Raw genomic sequence first — 18631 nt, forward strand, 5'->3', positions numbered from 1 at the left:
GAAATTTTGTTGGAAATCAAACAGTTAAAAACATGAAAAGCCAAATGTAAATGTATCCAATCAGGGCAGTTTTCTTTGTTGTATCTAGGCAGACTGTGATCAGGCTCCTCTCCCATTGGTCAGAACTTCAGGAGACGCACTGAAGGCCTCAGATATTAGATTAGTGACCGGCTACATCAGGAAGACTCCAAGGAATAAACCAATCGCGTTTTTATCTGCAATGGCACCAACTTGTTCACTATAGAGTTTTCTGGAGGTTCTAGATACATTCATGAATGTCTTTCTAAGATACCGCTCCTCATTAGGAGCAGGTGGCTCACTGAACCTGGTGTTTGAGGACAAAACAGTGCGTATAGAGAGAGTTGAACTGAGCTAAAATGCAGTGTCAGGAACTGGGCATTAGAAACATTTTAAAGTTTCAGTTTCAGGTGCGCACCACATGTAGAAGTCTTCTCAAAACAAGCAGACACCAACTGAGCCATGACAGAGTCCAGCTTTGGGGAAACTGGGGCCTTCTGCCAAAGTCGTTATACCAAAAGCCTGTCCGTCTCAGGAACGTCTCGGGGCGGATATTTACACGCATACAACACCAAGTTCATCGCTTTGAATGAGGAGAGACCTTTAAAAAATGAACAAAGGCCCAAAGATATTTTAAAAGCATTTAATAAATCTGACAGAAAGGGCATAAAAAGGGGAGAATATATCGCCACCATCAAAAAAAAATTCTTAAATTTAAATGAAAGTCAATAATAATAAAAAAATAAAAAGAACCCCACACATTTAATTCCAAGTATTTTTGGAGCATTTCTATTGGTCCATTCATCCTGAAATATTCACACAGTGTGAAGAACAGCTGCTGTGTTCAAATGATGTAGTAAACTAAACATCCACAAACAGGCACATACATGTTTTTCTTTGGACAGCGATGATATTTTAACCCTCTGGTGTCTATGAGCTATGGCAGAGTGAATGTGTATGAATGTAGTTCTGAAGCTCTTTGTGGAACATGGGTCAACCCTTCCCTGAATCTGCTTTTCAGCTTTAGGGCAAATGATCTGTGTCCACAGCTCTGGGTCAAACGGGGCTCAGCCCAGAGAGAGCCGAGACACTTCTGAGCAATGTGATGGGAAACAGATGGAAATCAGGTGGAGAAACAGAAGAGTTTAAAAAGATAAACAATGAGACAGTGCCATTAGACAGTACAAATTCAGCAGTATTTTCCTGAAGTGCATCTACCTGAGTAAATGTAGCACACCTGGCCCTGCACATCAGGAGCTGATTGGTTAATGAACTGGGTGAGGGACAATAAAAAAATATGCTTCAAGTGTGTATTTATTCAGGACCAGGATTGAGAATTCCAACAAATCTATGCCGCTTTAAACAACCACTGGAAGTAGTGAGAGAGAAATTAGCCATTAGCTCTCACACTAAACTGAAGAAAGAAAACAGACACTGGAGCCATCTCTGCTGACCAGCTGCATACAATGTGAGTGGAAAACTGTGAATTAGAACATCATATATATATATTATTTTCACTGCTTTGGTGGTGTATGGAACCAGACGTCCTCCTCTAAAAGCCCCTCACAGAAAGTGAGGACAGTAGACGGTGGGGGACAGTGGAGAGTGGAAGTGAATGGAACCAGACATCCTCCTCTAAAAGCCCCTCACAGAAAGTGAGGACAGTAGATGGTGGGGGACAGTGGACAGTGGAGGTGAATGGAACCAGACGTCCTCCTCTAAAAGCCCCTCACAGAAAGTGAGGACAGTAGACTGTGGGGGACAGTGGACAGTGGTGCTGAATGGAACCAGACGTCCTCCTCTAAAAGCCCCTCACAGAAAGTGAGGACAGTGGACAGTGGAGGTGAATGGAACCAGACGTCCTCCTCTAAAAGCCCCTCACAGAAAGTGAGGACAGTAGACTGTGGGGGACAGTGGACAGTGGTGCTGAATGGAACCAGACGTCCTCCTCTAAAAGCCCCTCACAGAAAGTGAGGACAGTAGACAGTGGAGGTGAATGGAACCAGACGTCCTCCTCTAAAAGCCCCTCACAGGAAGTGAGGACAGCAAACGGTGGGGGACAGTGGACAGTGGAGGTGAATGGAACCAGACGTCCTCCTCTAAAAGCCCCTCACAGAAAGTGAGGACAGCAGACGGTGGGGGACAGTGGACAGTGGTGCTGAATGGAACCAGACGTCCTCCTCTAAAAGCCCCTCACAGAAAGTGAGGACAGTAGACGGTGGGGGACAGTGGACAGTGGTGCTGAATGGAACCAGACGTCCTCCTCTAAAAGCCCCTCACAGAAAGTGAGGACAGCAGACGGTGGGGGACAGTGGACAGTGGAGGTGAATGGAACCAGACGTCCTCCTCTAAAAGCCCCTCACAGAAAGTGAGGACAGTAGACGGTGGGAGACAGTGGACAGTGGTGCTGAATGGAACCAGACGTCCTCCTCTAAAAGCCCCTCACAGAAAGTGAGGACAGTAGACAGTGGAGGTGAATGGAACCAGACGTCCTCCTCTAAAAGCCCCTCACAGGAAGTGAGGACAGCAAACGGTGGGGGACAGTGGACAGTGGAGGTGAATGGAACCAGACGTCCTCCTCTAAAAGCCCCTCACAGAAAGTGAGGACAGCAGACGGTGGTGGACAGTGGACAGTGGTGCTGAATGGAACCAGACGTCCTCCTCTAAAAGCCCCTCACAGAAAGTGAGGACAGCAGACGGTGGGGGACAGTGGACAGTGGAGGTGAATGGAACTAGACGTCCTCCTCTAAAAGCCACTCACTGAAAGTGAGGACAGCAGACGGTGGGGGGCAGTGGACAGTGGAGGTGAATGTAAGCAGTCCGTAGTTTCGAGGTGGTGATGTTTAAAGACAGTCCTGGTGGAGAGGGACATATTGAGTTGGGATGTCCATCATCATCATCACTCCATTATAGAGCTTTAGACATGTGGAGTGGAGGTAAAATGCTGGGTGTGTTTTGGATACATAGAGACGTCTGGTTCCAGTCTCTGCAATCAGCCACAGCACATTAAACACTCTCCATCACTGTTTTACAGCGCACAGAGAATTATGGGTGAAATTTGGAAATCGAGTGGATTTGCGCTTTAAGACAATAAGGCCTGGTCGTTGGTCATTGTGTGTGTGTGTGTGTGTGTGTGTGTGTGTGTGTCCTGTGTTTGATAAAATGTTTTGTGAAGTCACAACCCTGTTAGCCTCAATTTACAAGGGTCAGTAGCCTCCCCTTCACACCATCACTGACTTTCTGTCAGCATTTCTCTCTCTCTCTCACCCTCTCTCTTTGTGTATGTGTGTGTGTGTGCGTGTGTGTATGTGTGCTGCTTTCCTGACCCTCCGCTGAAATTTTATGTAAAAAATGAAGTTTAATTTTATTTTGTAAATAAAATATAAAAGTTTAAAATCTCATCTAGCTACACTAGTGGCTATTTGTATTCCATGTAGGAGGAAAGCTGCTGCTAATGCAGTGCACACAAACACTTTGTAAACAGCTCCCTCTTGTGGCCACATTCTGTAACAGCGCTGAAAGACTCATATCACATAGCGCCGCCAAAATTGCACACACCACAGACCGTTTCCCCCGCCACTCGGATCCCTCTATCCCTTAGTATTAAGCAGTTTGGTGCAGGTTGTATTTGTTGTTGATATGTAAATGAGCTCTGCCTGATTGGCTATGCCTCAGTCAAAAAGCCGTCCAGGCCGAAACGCTCCTGGTGGGGTCTGAACCAGGTGGGGTCTAACTACAGCAAAAATGGATGTAATGAAAGATGGGTTTTGTGACATCACAAAAGACAGTGGCTTCTAATAAAAAAGCGAGAAATGAGAAACATTATACAGGCCCTTTAATGACTGAAGTTTAATACTGTTCATTAAAGCTGTTACAACTTAACTTTTGGGGCAGCACAGTGCAGCAGCAGGTAGTGTCTCTGTCACACAGCTCCAGGGACCCGGAGGTTGTGGTTTTGAGTCCCGCTCCGGGTGACTGTCTGTGTGGAGTGTGGTGTGTTCTCCCTGTGTCTGCGTGGGTTTCTTCCGGGTGACTGTCTCTGAGGAGTGTGGTGTGTTCTCCCTGTGTCTGCGTGGGTTTCCTCCGGGTGACGGTCTGTGGGGAGTGTGGTGTGTTCTCCCTGTGTCTGCGTGGGTTTCCTCCGGGTGACTGTCTGTGAGGAGTGTGGTGTGTTCTCCCTGTGTCTGCGTGGGTTTCCTCCGTGTGCTCCGGTTTCCTCCCATGCTCTAAAAACACACGTTGGTAGGTGGATTGGCGACTCAAAAGTGTCCGTAGGTGTGAGTGAATGTGTGAGTGTGTGTCACCCTGTGAAGGACTGGCACCCCCTCCAGGGTGTATTCCCGCCTTGCGCCCAGTGATTCTGGGTAGGCTCCGGACCCACTGTGACCCTGAACTGGATAAGGATTACAGACAATGAATGAATGAATGAATGAAGTTAACTTTTTCCTTCGTTTTGTTACAAAACAAACCGTGACATCGCCTCACCTCTTCACTGCAGTGTTTCCACTCCATCGGTGATCCATAAACAACAACTCAGTGTAACTGAGGTCTGCTCGGATGAGAAATAACCCCATCCCTCTCTCCTTTCTTCCCTGTTTCTCCTGTCACTGCTCTCATTCTCTTCCTCTTCCTTCTTCTTTTCCTCCTTTTTCTCCCTCTTTTCTCCTCTCTCCTTTCTTCCCTATATTGTCCTTTCTCTTCCTCCTTTTTTCACCTACCATCCTGCCCCTTAAGCTCTCTCTCTCTCTCTCTCTCTCTCTCTCTCTCTGACATTTAATCCAGGCTGAATCTTATTTAGAACATTTTTCTCTTCACTCTGAAGGTTGTGTAATTGTGTGCATTTGCCCATTCCAACATCTCCATTATTTATCCATCTGTTAAATAAAAATAAGAGCTCACTGGAGCGAGGAAACACTGGGACTTTTATTTTGTCATTAAAGATGGAAAGTGGCTGTAAAATGTAGAACTTAATTGTGAGGCATAGAAAAAATAACTTAAAACGAAAGATTGTTTGCAGATTTGATAACGTGTTTATTTGTACACATCAGTAATAAAGGTAACTAATTAAAAACAACACACTCCTTATAACTTCATTCTGAGATGAGTGGAGCTAAACCACTGTAGACAGCCTGGAGTCACAAAGGCAGTCACTAATTCTGCTGCTTGTTTTCCTTCTATGGACTGTTTTTGAAAGCACAAAGGAACGGTTTACTGTTAAAATAGGGAGTTAAATTCCTGCGCATGAGCCCTTTAATTCTGACTGTTCATTCACCACTGCATCAAAACGGTCTGAAAAGATTAGAGTGAGAAAACTGAGCAGAATCCTGGTGGACTTTTTACTTTTTGAAGTGAGGCAAGGGAATTAAAGCTGAAGGAAGGAACTGAAGTGTTCCTGAGTTCCTTTGTTCCTGAGCGCTGGGATTTATTCTATGATATTTTTTTATCACATGGATTATGTAACTTTAGTTATGTAAAGAGCTTTTATTCATCCTAAAATCCTCCTTAAAACCCGGTTGCCGTGAACTGTCTACACCGGGGGCCCCAAACATTTACGACAAAAGACCACAATATTTGTGGACAGCTGCTCTCCCAGAATTTCTTCTGAAATAATGGGGCTCTACTCAGGAGTGTGTTTCTCTCTTTAAAGCAGTAACGGTCTAGACTAATCTAGGAAGCCTTACACTAGGTGTTGGAACATTTCTGTGAGGATTCGATGACATTATTGAGACCAGGTTCTGAAGTCTGGGACTCCAACTCATCTCAGAAGTACTGAATGGAGCTCCATCACTCCAGAGAACAGCTCCACTGCCTTCTAGCCCAAGCTTAGCACCTGGCATGGGGATCTTACACTGTCCCATTTGCAATTCATGTATTTATATAAAGATTGCACACACTGTAAAAGTTTTTTGAACTTATGAACATAGTGTAGAGGTGACGTCAGTGCAGCAGTGACAATAAAGGGTTTAAAAACTCCATCAGCTGTGTCTGATCCACTCGTACCACCACGTCACTGTCACTGCAGCACCGAGAATGATCCACCACCCAAGTCATGCCTGCTCTGTGGGGGTCCTGAGCGTTGAAGAACAAGGAGAGCAGGGGCTAACAAAGTATGCAGGACAACAGATGGACTACGGTCTTTAACTGATCAAATGCACATTGAGCGTATAAATGACTTTAAAACTATCATACAGTTCACTTTGCAACGCCATATATTTGTTATAATGTGTAATTTAGTTTGTTATAAACTTGAAATTATTTTATTACTTTCTCTCTACTCCGTAAAACATCTCTGCTTCTATCAGAATAGTTTTAAATACTCATTTTTAAAAGGCTGTATTTGCTTATAAAAACCCCCTCTCTAATGAGGAGAGAATGGTTTGATCCAGGAAGCAGCGCTGAGTGATGATCGGTGAAATCCCACCTGTTTTCGGGAACAAGCCACGCCTATATTGGTACTAATTGGATGACGCCACCGCATATAACACAAGGATTGGCTACAAAGAGTGAGGCCCCTCCTGCTCTTCAGTGATTGGCTCGTGGGCAAAGAAATGTAAGCCAATTATAAAAGGGGTAGGCGCGGTTTGGCGGAAAACGGGTGCGGCCTGAAACAACACCCGTTTTCGGTCGGTTGCTGTGGACTGAACCACCGGCGCCGGCTCTGAGCGCTCTGTGGGAGGCAGGTTTCTCTGGAGGAGGCTGGAACTGAGTCGCAGGGACTTCAGGGGCAGAAATACAGAGATAAAGCCGGAGAAACAGGGAGGAAACATGGCCTCGAACTTCAACGACATAGTGAAACAGGGCTATGTCCGAATCAGGAGCAAGAAACTGGGGGTGAGTTTCATGTTCTCCTTCATCAGGAGGCTTTTATTCCTCTCTGCTGAGCTGGACCAAGTGCTGGCAACAGCTGCCGCAGTAGCATCTGGATTAAAATAATGAAAAAGCGCTTTAATGCGTCCTAAAACACTGGGCACCCTGCTGGGCTCCTCGGTGCCAAAGAATATGCTCCCAGCAGTAAACAGAAGGGTTATTTAACTCATGTTTCAACATTTTATTTAATTTGATTCGTGTTTTTGCTGCGCTTTCTGGGGTGGCAGCCTTTTCCAGACTCTTAAGATGCTCCGTAAAACAAGGGAACAAACAGAAAACTGTCCCCTCATGCCTTTGCCTCGTTTTTGTTTGTTATTTTTACATAAACACTTACAGAAAGCAGCAGAAAAAGAAAAGAAAAGAACAGGAACACACAGATAACCAGGCTGGCTTTTTTTGTTTTTATGCCAACAACAAAACAGCGAGATTATTTTATTTATCTTTTTGTGATTTTATTCTCGTTTAACTTAAATTAAGCAAGAAACCCTTGCCTCACTCTTCTCCCAGCTTAAAATATCAGTGAAATCCTATAAAACACAGTCATTCTCAGGATTAAATAAAAATATCAGAGTTCACCTGGACTCTAACTTTATTCTAAATCCTGGTGAATCTTGGTTCTGAGTTCTCTGGCTTTCAGACCAGAGCAGGGCACTGATTAAACACTTTTATAACTATTTAAATACTGAACACATACTCATTTATCACTAAATACTAAATGCATGCTAGAATTCTGTTAATTTCTTAACTTGTTTATACCTTTATTTACTTATTGATTGTGTTAACCCTTTTAGTCTTAACACAAACAATCAGTTTCCAGTGTGAAGTATTCCTCACTTATGAATTATTCACTACCCACTGCAAATTACTCAGTATCTGCTATTAGCATTATTCAGTATCTATAATAAAGATTAAGTATTCATTATGAATCATTTGGTATCTACTCAAAATTATTCATTATCCTTTATTAATTATTCTGAATCTGCTCTTAATTATTCAGTACCTAACTTAAATTATTCAGTATCCAATGTGAATCATTCGGTATCTACTGTAAACTATTCCGTATCAACTATGAATTACTCAGCTTCTGCTGATGAATTTGAATAATTATTGTAGTATGATATAATAGTGATATAATGTTGACTCATACTGTACCTTTAAAGGGTGAAAGCATTAAATTGCACGTTTTTATCAAAGAAATGTTTTTACGTTGTTTCCACACACAAAGTAAAGTAGAGGAAGTCTACTTTAGGTCAGAGCCTTTTATCGTCCACTCAGCGTCAAATGAAGAGCAGCTGCTCGTCCAGCGTTTCTTCTGAACTGAGGGACATTAATCAGGAGCGTGTCCCTCATTCTCACACGGGACAGTCTCTACTCTGAAACATTGCTGTGAGCATTTGATGACATTCAGCCTTTAAAATAAAAACCTTTGTGAGGTCGGGTGCTGACGTTAGATCATAAATGAGCCCCAAGATATTGGACGAAGCTTGATGATATTCTAAGAAAAGCATTGACTTATAGGTTGGACTGTGGTGGAGTAGCTGCATATGAGTCTGAGGTCAGCCAAAGGGTCCCAAAGGCAAGAGTCTGATAAGTTATAAAGCCATTTTGCCACGCTGTCATTGTGGAAGTGTGTCCTCTGGAGAACGGATCATCCACCAGCTGGCCTCACTGATGTTTATTTGAAGGCTGAATGCCATCAGATCCTCAGAGCAATGTTCCAGCATCCAGAGAAAGGTACAGACACTGAGTGTTTTGCTGTATTTTGTCATGTTGAATGTGTTCGGTCCCTGTCTGTCTGATCTCTGAGGCAGAGTGTGATTATTAAAGGTCAGATCAGATGGCGAGGGGGATGAAGAAGGTTGTCAGTAAATTGCTGTTATTTATTGTGTATTTTTTTCTTTAAATGGTGATATTTTGAGGAGAAAGTGCAGGTTTTAGAGTGTGGGTGTTTCACAGACTCACTCTTGTCGGTTTTAAAGTTATTAACCGGAGAAAATCTGAGGAAACAATGATGTTTTCCTTTTATTTAATTATTTTTTTGGTTTAAAAGTACGTCACTGAGTTTACGTCTCAGAGCTCCTGACATTATCTGACCTTCACGCAGACGTCTGACCTTTCGACCCACTGTCTGTCCACCTCTGACATTTATTTACTTCCCTCGCTTTCAGATTGAAAGTGCGATACCATGCGACAGCTCTCGGATCAGATAGGATGAAGCTGTTACAGCAATCGTTCATTTTTATCACTGAAAACTACACACGTAACTTGCTCTGTCATCCCTGAATTAATCTGTTTATGCTTCACAGAGTGGGTCTCCCATATGGACAAGGTGTGGGACAAAATATTGATACAGCGATGTATTGTTTTCCTTTGCGATACGTTATTGTTATGTGTCGTCAAATATCAGTATTGTTATTGAAATGTAGGTGCTCGAAACTCCCTAAGTCTCGCCCTCCAGTTTTACTGCTTCATTACTCCACCTGGTGGCACTAATCAAATGATGAATCAAATGAGGTAAACCTGCAGGAAGTAAAAGAAACTCACAATAGAGTAATGGTAGACAATGGGGGAAACAAATCAGGCCTCGTAATCCTTGAAGTCGACAGTTTAGGGCCCACTTCTGCTTTTACTACTCAGAAGAGCCAAATGAAACAGACAAAGACTATGGGATTCGCAAGAAGTGTCTTGCTAGAATAAAGTACACAGGCAACACGACGAACATGCGCAGCCCCCTTGTTTGTCATCATCCTGAACTGATTGTTGAGAAAACATTTAACTTTACCGCTGTGTGTGTGTGTTAAAGAGACACGAGCACGCTAATCTATGCACTTAGTTGTACATTATTTCATCCATCCATCCATCCATTATCTGTAACCGCTTATCCAATTTAGGGTCGCGGGGGGTCCAGAGCCTACCTGGAATCATTGGGCGCAAGGCGGGAATACACCCTGGAGGGCAACACAGACACACACACATTCACTCACACACTCACACCTACGGACACTTTTGAGTCGCCAATCCACCTGCACCGTGTGTTTTTGGATTGTGGGAGGAAACTGGAGCACCCGGAGGAAACCCACGTGGACACGGGGAGAACACACCAACTCCTCACAGACAGTCACCCGGAGCGGGAATCGAACCCACAACCTCCAGGCCCCTGGAGCTGTGTGACTGCGACACTACCTGCTGCGCCACCGTGCCGCCTTACATTGTTTCTTATTCGTGTCAAATTTTATGAAATTGACAGTAATAAATACACAATTCCTGGTATTTACTAATTTCAGAGTATTTTATCCTCTTTGTTTACACAGATGGTGTGATGAATCGTGGTCTTGCAATATATCAATATGACAGAATCACAGAATCGTGATATCATTGTTACCATGGGCAACGTATTGTCATAATATTCTATTGTGTGATGCCCTGTGATTCCCACACCTAATATAGATGTGCTTGTGTTCACAATAGGTTTGGTACAGAATCTCTAAAACACCCAGGCCACCTGGGGTCAGTGTAATGAGAAAATAATCAGTTCTACAGATATATACAGATCCAAAACAATGGCTTGTCCTCCCAGAGCGGTGGAGGACAGAGATGTTGTTTTGATGCCTCAATGCAGATGATTAGCACAGACTCACTGACCAATCATCAACCCTCACTAAACCCACTGTCTCCTCCCGTGTTTTTAGCGGGAGACAGAACCCACAGTGGAACTAAACTGTAGGGGGCGCTGCTGGTTCCCTCAACTGCACTCGCTCTGTACTCCATTAACACAGAAAGGTTTGTGTGGATCAATCTGTATCGGTTGTAGTTTAGAAACTGTTGGAGGTGATGGGAGGAGTCATGTCTGATTGTCTCCACTGGATGCTATGGGAGGAGTCAGTAGGTGGTTCCTGAATCAGGAACTTGTGTCTGATTGGCTCTGCTGGACTTTATGGGACCCTGACTATTTGTCACTGCAAAACGAAGTGTTTGCAAAGTTGTAGTTGAAATTTAATGATTATAATCTTTACAGATTCACAAACTTATTATTTAGAGTAAGACATTTTATCTGGCATTATTTGCTGAATTTAAAGGAATAATAATATATAAGTCTATTATTTCATAAGAACAATTAAAAACATCATTTTATTAGGGGTAATAATGTTGTAATTTTTTTTATTTCATCTTATAAACTATTAATAAAAGCTTTTTTACATAATAATAAGTATTGTGTTTATAAATATATATATATATATATATATATATATATGCTGCATTTATTAAATCATGTTATTAATATTTAAATTAAAGCCCAAATCTCCATCCTTTCCCAAGAGAGGAGCGTGTTACTGATGATTCATCTTCCGTTTATTTATGAATTTATATTTTCAGAGCTTAAACACAGAGAGAGTCTCAGCTGCTTTTTCCTTTTTTTCCTAAATGTTTGAATCTGATGCTTTTTTCTCCTTTTCTTGCTTTTTTCTCTTTTTGTTCAAATGATGTCTGGGATTTAAAGATCAATAAAATCACCTTCAGCTTCAGCAACAGGATTTAGCTTTTAACTCCTCTGATCCCTCTCTCTCTCTCTCTCTCTCTCTCTCTCTCTCTCTCGCTCTCTCGCTCTCACTCTCTCTCTCTCTCTCTCTCTCCCTCACTCTCTCACTCTCTCTCTCTCTCTCTCTCTCTCTCTCTCTCTCTTTCCCTTTCTTCTCTCCACCCCATGTGGCTATAAGGAAATAAGAGTGTCATACATGCAAAAGTAATGGATGAAATAAACTTTGCACCTCTCTGTCAGACTCCTGGTGATCGTGGGCTCATGTAAAGCTTTAATAATGTTTAACTGCAGGGGTAAAGATCATGAACGAACTTTGAATTTGGCTTGTCACATATTGCTAACATTGTTGCAACATTAGGTTATATACTGCTTAATAGTATAATGCTCCCTCAATCCACCGCTGAGGGGCCGTTGAGCAAGGCACTGGACCCACACCTGCCCCCTGGGTGCCGGGGATGGCTGCCCGCTGTTGCAATGGTGTGTGTGTGTGTGTGTGTGTTCACTGCCACAGATCTGATCATTCCTTAATGCATTCTTATGGGGGGAATTCGTACGATAATTATACGTAAAGCGTATCTCAGATTGGTCTGAATAGGTTTGAAATTAGGGGTCAGAGTGTGTCCAGGAATCACCATCTGAAATCTTGTGGCTGTAGCATGAAAATTGACAAAGTTTGAAATTTGGCACAATGCATTCCTATGGGAAAAATTCCCACTTTGGAAACTCATATTCCGAAATCCGTAAGTCGGTCATGCAACCCGAGTTGGTATAGGTCCTACGACCCTGTGAAGCTTCGTGTTTCTAGCTCAAAAACTGTAGGAAGTGTACAATTTTACATTTTGAGCGTAGAATAATAAAACGAATAACAATAATAAGATCTCAAAGAACATCAATTTGGCTCTGACATTAATGATGTGGTATTATTTATTCATTCATAATTCATAAGCCCTGCCACTCTCTTCTTTAACTCTTCGTTAACTCTGGAATGTAATGTTGTTATTTGTAGCAATGTTGTGGTTGTTGTGACCTGAGTCTGACCCACATTCATGGTGTTTTATCACTCGCTGTAAAAGCAGACGCGGTACTTTCAGCCTCAGATTAATGCAGAGAGGAGATTTACGGTCTTTTATCTGGGGGAAAAAAGCCTCTGTGGAAATCCTGAACTCTTTTGAGCTGTTTCTGAGAGCTGTAATGATCTTACAGTGGATTGTTAAGGTGCCTTTCGAGAGTTTAATGAATTTAAATGTGATTTTCAGGGAAAAATATACACAGGAACAGGTTTATAAACAGGTGCTGATGTTGGAGGATTAGTTCTGGATCACAAACATCACTCCTTTACTCCAGAGAACACAGTTCCACTGCTCCACAGTCCAGTCACTGAAGGATATATACTCCCCAGGAGAAAGCTCGATGTTACATGTGGTGACTTGGTCTCATGTGCAGCTGCTCCAGTGTCTCGAGTTTTAATCACATTTCTTTCTGATTGTAATTTTACTGTGTTAATCTTGAAATGACAGAAAGAGAAGCAGTCGTTTTCTGATGATGTGGGAAAAGTGAAAAACAACATTGTTAATTATAATGTGAACTATTGTTAAATAAATACAGACAGTGATTTGTTTGTTTATTTGTTTTTGGCACGCAGCTCTCTGACTCGCACGCTCTCTCTCTCTCTCTCTCTCTGTCTCTGTCTCTTGTATTTACCCCTCCTCCCCACTCCCTCCTCTTCTTGTTAAATGTGATTGACATTTCTCTAATCCAATCAGTGAAGGTTCTGTTTCAGAAAACTGAGCCTTACCTTCTCTTTCAGAAATCAGTCATATATCACTGCCCAGACTTTACCACATCATCAGCCCAGACCCACGTCATCATTAAAGGGCTAGCAGCAGGGAAAACTGGGTGTAGCAGTTCACAACGGACTTCTTTAAGCACATTAATAGAATGTTACAAGTCTTTTGTGTTTTTTTGACTATATAAAGAAAGGTTAAAAAATAACAGAAGGGAAAATACACACAGGGAGAGAAAGAGAGAGAGAGAGAGAGAGAGAGAGGGTGGGCAATAGAGAGGATTATAAGAATGTGAGAGAGGGAGAATGAGAGCTGCATTTATTTGGTGTCACAAAGAGGGAGTGGTCTCTACAACTGACAAATACAAATAAAAAAACACATCACTGTTTGCATTTACTTAATGATACTTTAACAATAAAACACAGGTCATTTATACCCTTCCAGTCCATCCTTGACATTGGGCACATTGACCTTCTGCTCTTGTGCAGCTGCTCCAGATCGTCCCATGTTAGCACACACCTCTCAAGCAAATTGACAATAAAAAGAAAGAATATTCTTTAATGTTTTAAAAGAGTTTAAAACTGATTCTCTTTGGACCGAGAGAGGGAGAGAGAGAGGGGAATAAAAAAAAGGCCCTGATGGAAATAAAACATAACACTGAGCTCAATGGGCCGTGCAAGAGCTGAGAGAGAGAGAGAGTGAGAGAGAGATGACAATAATAGAAATGATGAGAAAAGACAGAAGATTGACAGAGAGATGAAGAAAGAAAAGTGAAGGCGAGGAAGAAACAGAGACACAACTGAGAGGAGGATGAAAAAGAGATGGAGACATGACAGAGATGGAGAGGGAAAAAAAAGAAAAAAATGGGACCATGATGAGAAAAAGAAGCAAGATAAGAAGATAGAGAGAGAGAGGAGGCAGAAAGAGAGGGAATAGAGAGCAGGGGTTGTTTGGTGATTAATGTCTGCAGGGGGCATTGGGTGGGGTGGGGGGGGGGGGGGTACTAGTAAATGGAGTTATGACAGATTCTGCAGTGGGGTTTTCAGCCGATCTCCAGGGTGTCGCAAGTTTTTGATACAGAACATTGCAGTCCCTCAAGTGGCCTGGGATGGGGCAGATATGGATGAATATGCTCCGATACCCCTCTTATGTGCAGCAGAAAGTCCAATTTTATTATAGCCAATGGAAATGTGAGCAACTGCACATGAGCCTAAAGGCATCTATGCTCAATTCTAAGAGTCTGCCAGCATTGGAACAGTGTTTTTGTCTGAGTGAAAATGGCTAGAACCCAGAGTATTTGACAAATTCCATTATGAATTTAGCAGGACCTCTATCTTAATGTTGTATTTCTACCACGTCTCCCTCCGTTTCATTTGCTGTGTGTAGACGTCTGTGCAGAAGGCTGTTAATTCTGGGTTTTTGTGCTGAAATGAAGTGTGTTGAGAAATGTGGTGTGGATTAGTGTGTGTGTGTTTGGCGGGGGGTGGGGGGGTAGGGGGTCTGCTGTAATTGGAGTGTGTTCGCTAAGCACCTGATCCCTCAGTAAGTTATGCAAACAGCTTTTCTACAAATCCATAACTCTGAGAGTGAGGCTGGGATTTAAGAGCACTCAGCACAAGCAGAAAGCAGCTGAAGGAACGCAGTCCAACCATTTAAAGGACATCGTTTACACATCTCCAGGAGCTCAGAAGCGTTCGGCAGCTCTCTCCGACTCCCACACGCAAACTGAGCATCAGAAACAGATTCCACTTAAATCCGTCTCTGAGCTTGTTTCAAATCTCTGAGGATGATTGTGTTTGTGTGATTAATGCAAATGCTATAACTTCAAGGTGCAGTCAGTCATTTTCTTCAACAAAAATAAGCGATGTTTATGAAAGTGGTGTTTTTCACATTGTCACCGCTAGGTGTCAGTGTAACTGCTACTTCATAACATGAAGAAGAATCATTAAAGAAAATGTCTGACTGCACTTTTTAACAATATTAAATAGAAAGCTGTATTAATTTTAAAAAACAATGCAAAATAGAAAGGCCATGCCCACTTTCTCCCTGGTGTTGTGATGTCATCACTCAAACTTTCAATGATTTAAAGGACCATTTCAACAAAACACTTTCACAAAATTCACATGTTCAACAAACATCTAATTTTGCGTGAAGATTATCTTAAAAATTACACAGCAATCACACAGCTCCAGGAACCTGGAGGTTGTGGGTTCGATTCCCGCTCCGGGTGACTGTCTGTGAGGAGTGTGGTGTGTTCTCCCTGTGTCTGTGTGAGTTTCCTCTGGGTGACTGTCTATGAGGAGTGTGTTGTGTTCTCCCTGTGTCTGCGTGGGTTTCCTCCGGGTGACTGTCTGTGAGGAGTGTGGTGTGTTCTCCCTGTGTCTTCGTGGGTTTCCTCCGGGTGACTGTCTGTGAGGAGTGTGGTGTGTTCTCCCTGTGTCTGCGTGGGTTTCCTCCGGGTGACTGTCTGTGAGGAGTGTGGTGTGTTCTCCCTGTGTCTGCGTGGGTTTCCTCCGGGTGACTGTCTGTGAGGAGTGTGGTGTGTTCTCCCTGTATCTGCGTGGGTTTCCTCGGTACACGACGGTAAATGGTATTGCAACGACTGTAGAAACTACTTTATTAATAATAGAAAGTACTGTAAATGCTATCTAGATCGGTAGTTACCAACATACAGGGCTAGCTAATTGTGTAATGCTTAAATCTAAATAACTTCCTAAAGGAAGCTTAATACTGCAACAAAGTTAGCTTGCGGTTTGCTATTTAGAACTCTGTTGGCTATAATTCTGTAATGTAGTAACGTACACCTGCATTTATTAGTGTGTATTTGATTTAACTATAGTTCAAAATTTATGTATAGCAAAATAGTGTTTCATTTTTTTGCTGTAAATATTGGCAATGTATGTAGCCTTAATTACATACAGGGGAATGAAAGGAGGGTGAACTGAACCCACCTGGTCTGTGAAATCTTTCTGTATTTTTTTTTTTTTGTCTTTTTCTGATAAACTCAATAGAGCTTTCCAGAGTTAAAACCTATTTGTTCAGTGTTGTTTTGTGTGTGTGTAAAACTCAGGAGGGTTGCTCAGGTAGGTTGATTTAAACGTGCCTTCCTCTCTCTACATGAACAGTTTGAACTGCAGTATTAAGCTTCCTTTAGAAAGTTATTTACTGCTCTCCGGCCTGTATGCCCTTCCCACTTGGCGGTGAAGCCATCCAATCAGAAATTACCTTTGTCATTTGACGTTTCTAATTGGCTGAATCTGAGGCACTTTGTAATGGCTGTAAGTGTGGAGCGAGCGCGCAGGTCAAAGACATCGCGCGCGCAGAAACCTTTTTGCTCACTCTAAAATATCCGCGCGCGCACAAACCTTCTTGCATCTGGGCGCGCGCGTGCAGAATTGTGGCACAAAAATAACGCCATAGATAAGCGGTTACAGATAATGAATGAATGAATAATATTAATAATAATAATAAAATGAATACAATTAAATATTAAGTCCATAAATGGAAACAAAGCTTGAAAAATAGGGCCTGTTTTGAGCACATTTTCTCATTTATGCCGATTTTATAAAGAGTGCTTCAGCTTGGATGAGGCACAATGATGTTTAGCCAGTCAGAAAAGCGGTCATTTGCATATCTCTGACTTAAAAGGACAGTATCCAGTTCAATCCAAAGGGATAAAGAGGGACTGGACAAAGGTCACAGAAAATGAGGTGTGACCTCAAAAATACTAGTGGACAAAATATAACACAAGAAAAGTGTAGGGTACTGGTTCTTTAATGGTAAAATAACAATGAAAATCAAATATAGGGACCTACTGGCACTGAATAAAGTCAGATGAAGAGGTAGATGAATAGAGGTAATTCTGAGACACACTATGGGACTATTATTCTGGAAATTATTTTATTATTTTATTATTTATTTTTTTATTCAATCCATGACCAGAGGACGACTTTACCTAGAGAGCAGTGAATGTACAACTTCTGCAGTTCTCTTATGGTCCACATTTGGCCTTTGACCACTGCCGCACCCTACATGAGCCCGGTTAACAAATTTGGACCAAATCGATATTTGACTCATGTCTGGCCCCGACAACAATTGCCAGTGCCGTAACTGAGCCGCAAGAGCCAATAGTGAGACAGATTTGGCTCAAATGTTTCTGTTATCTGGGTAAAAACAAAAAAGCAATGTCTTATTATTTATGATGTATTTCCGCTGGAGTGCTGTTTTCCAGCAGAATGGGCTGTATGTGGAGGACCAATCTTGGCAGAACTACTTTGAATATCATTTTTTGAGGTCTTAAAAGTGGAGCAGAATTGCTGTTACATTATAACGACAACAAGTAATCGATGGCTGAATTCTGGATACAAGAATGAGAGAGTTTTTTTTCTGGTTATGAAATGTACTGTCGCGTCTGGAGCGGAAGTCATTTGGAGCTACACTGTGCAGACATGAAAACATCCAGCGCATCTGCAGAAATGAAGAGCTTTAATGAAGAGTGTGATACTCTCTTCACAGCAGGAACAGCTTCTACTCTTCTGAGAGTGATTTACCTTAGATTTGGAACATAGCTGTGAGGATCTGATGGCATACAGCCACATAATCAGAATAGTCTATGGAGAGTGTGGTATACTCTTAAAAATGAAGGATCTTCAAGGGTTGTATAGAACCATGAACACTTCAATATCCCTTTGCATGATTAAAGGCCTCTTTGCATTGTGAAAGCCTACTACACATTCATGGAAAATATATTAAGGGTTTTATACCACAGCAAAAAGGTTTCTTCTATAGTTACAATATCAAGCTTGTTTCAGAAGAAGAGCTGTTTTTGGTGCCAAACAAAATCATGTTCTGAAAAGTGATAAATAGAACCGTTGCAACCTAAAGAACCCTTGAATAACCATCATTTTTAAGTGTGTACTTATCAATCTAATCAAAAACACTTTTTATAAAATTCTGAGGATGTTTTCCCACCAATTGGTGCTCTCCAGTCAGTTTGCATTAGAAACCATTCTAATGTGTTTATGAAGCCCCTCCCAACGTGATGGATCACATCAGAAACCACCCCTGTCTACGTGATGAACCCTGGTCACATAATAGACCCAAACAGTGGGGTCCCTCACTGTCTCCTACTGTCCGATCAGCGGGGTCCCTAATAGTCTTCCACTGTCCAATCAGCGTGGTCCCTCACTGTCTCCTACTGTCTGATCAGCGGGGTCCCTAATAGTCTTCCACTGTCCAATCAGCGTGGTCCCTCACTGTCTCCCACTGTCCGATCAGCGGGGTCCCTAATAGTCTTCCACTGTCCAATCAGCGTGGTCCCTCACTGTCTCCCACTGTCTGATCAGCGGGGTCCCTCACTGTCTCCCACTGTCCAATCAGCGTGGTCCCTCACTGTCTCCCACTGTCCGATCAGTGGGGTCCCTAA

At 42.4% G+C, this 18631-nt stretch overlaps 1 protein-coding gene across 1 annotated transcript in view; it reads left to right on the plus strand.

Annotated features, from left to right (window-relative positions):
- Window positions 1-6746: 6746 nt before the first annotated feature.
- The window catches only part of dok6 (docking protein 6), a 56808-nt gene continuing 44923 nt past the window's right edge, over window positions 6747-18631 (plus strand). Inside the window, exon 1 of the mRNA XM_066682374.1 lies at window positions 6747-6849. Within this exon, the coding sequence (XP_066538471.1) occupies window positions 6784-6849 (66 nt within the window). The 5' untranslated portion in view covers window positions 6747-6783. The remainder of the gene's footprint in view (window positions 6850-18631) is intronic.

The sequence above is a fragment of the Hoplias malabaricus genome, chromosome 1 (genome assembly GCF_029633855.1).
Source record: "Hoplias malabaricus isolate fHopMal1 chromosome 1, fHopMal1.hap1, whole genome shotgun sequence".
NCBI lineage: Eukaryota > Metazoa > Chordata > Actinopteri > Characiformes > Erythrinidae > Hoplias > Hoplias malabaricus.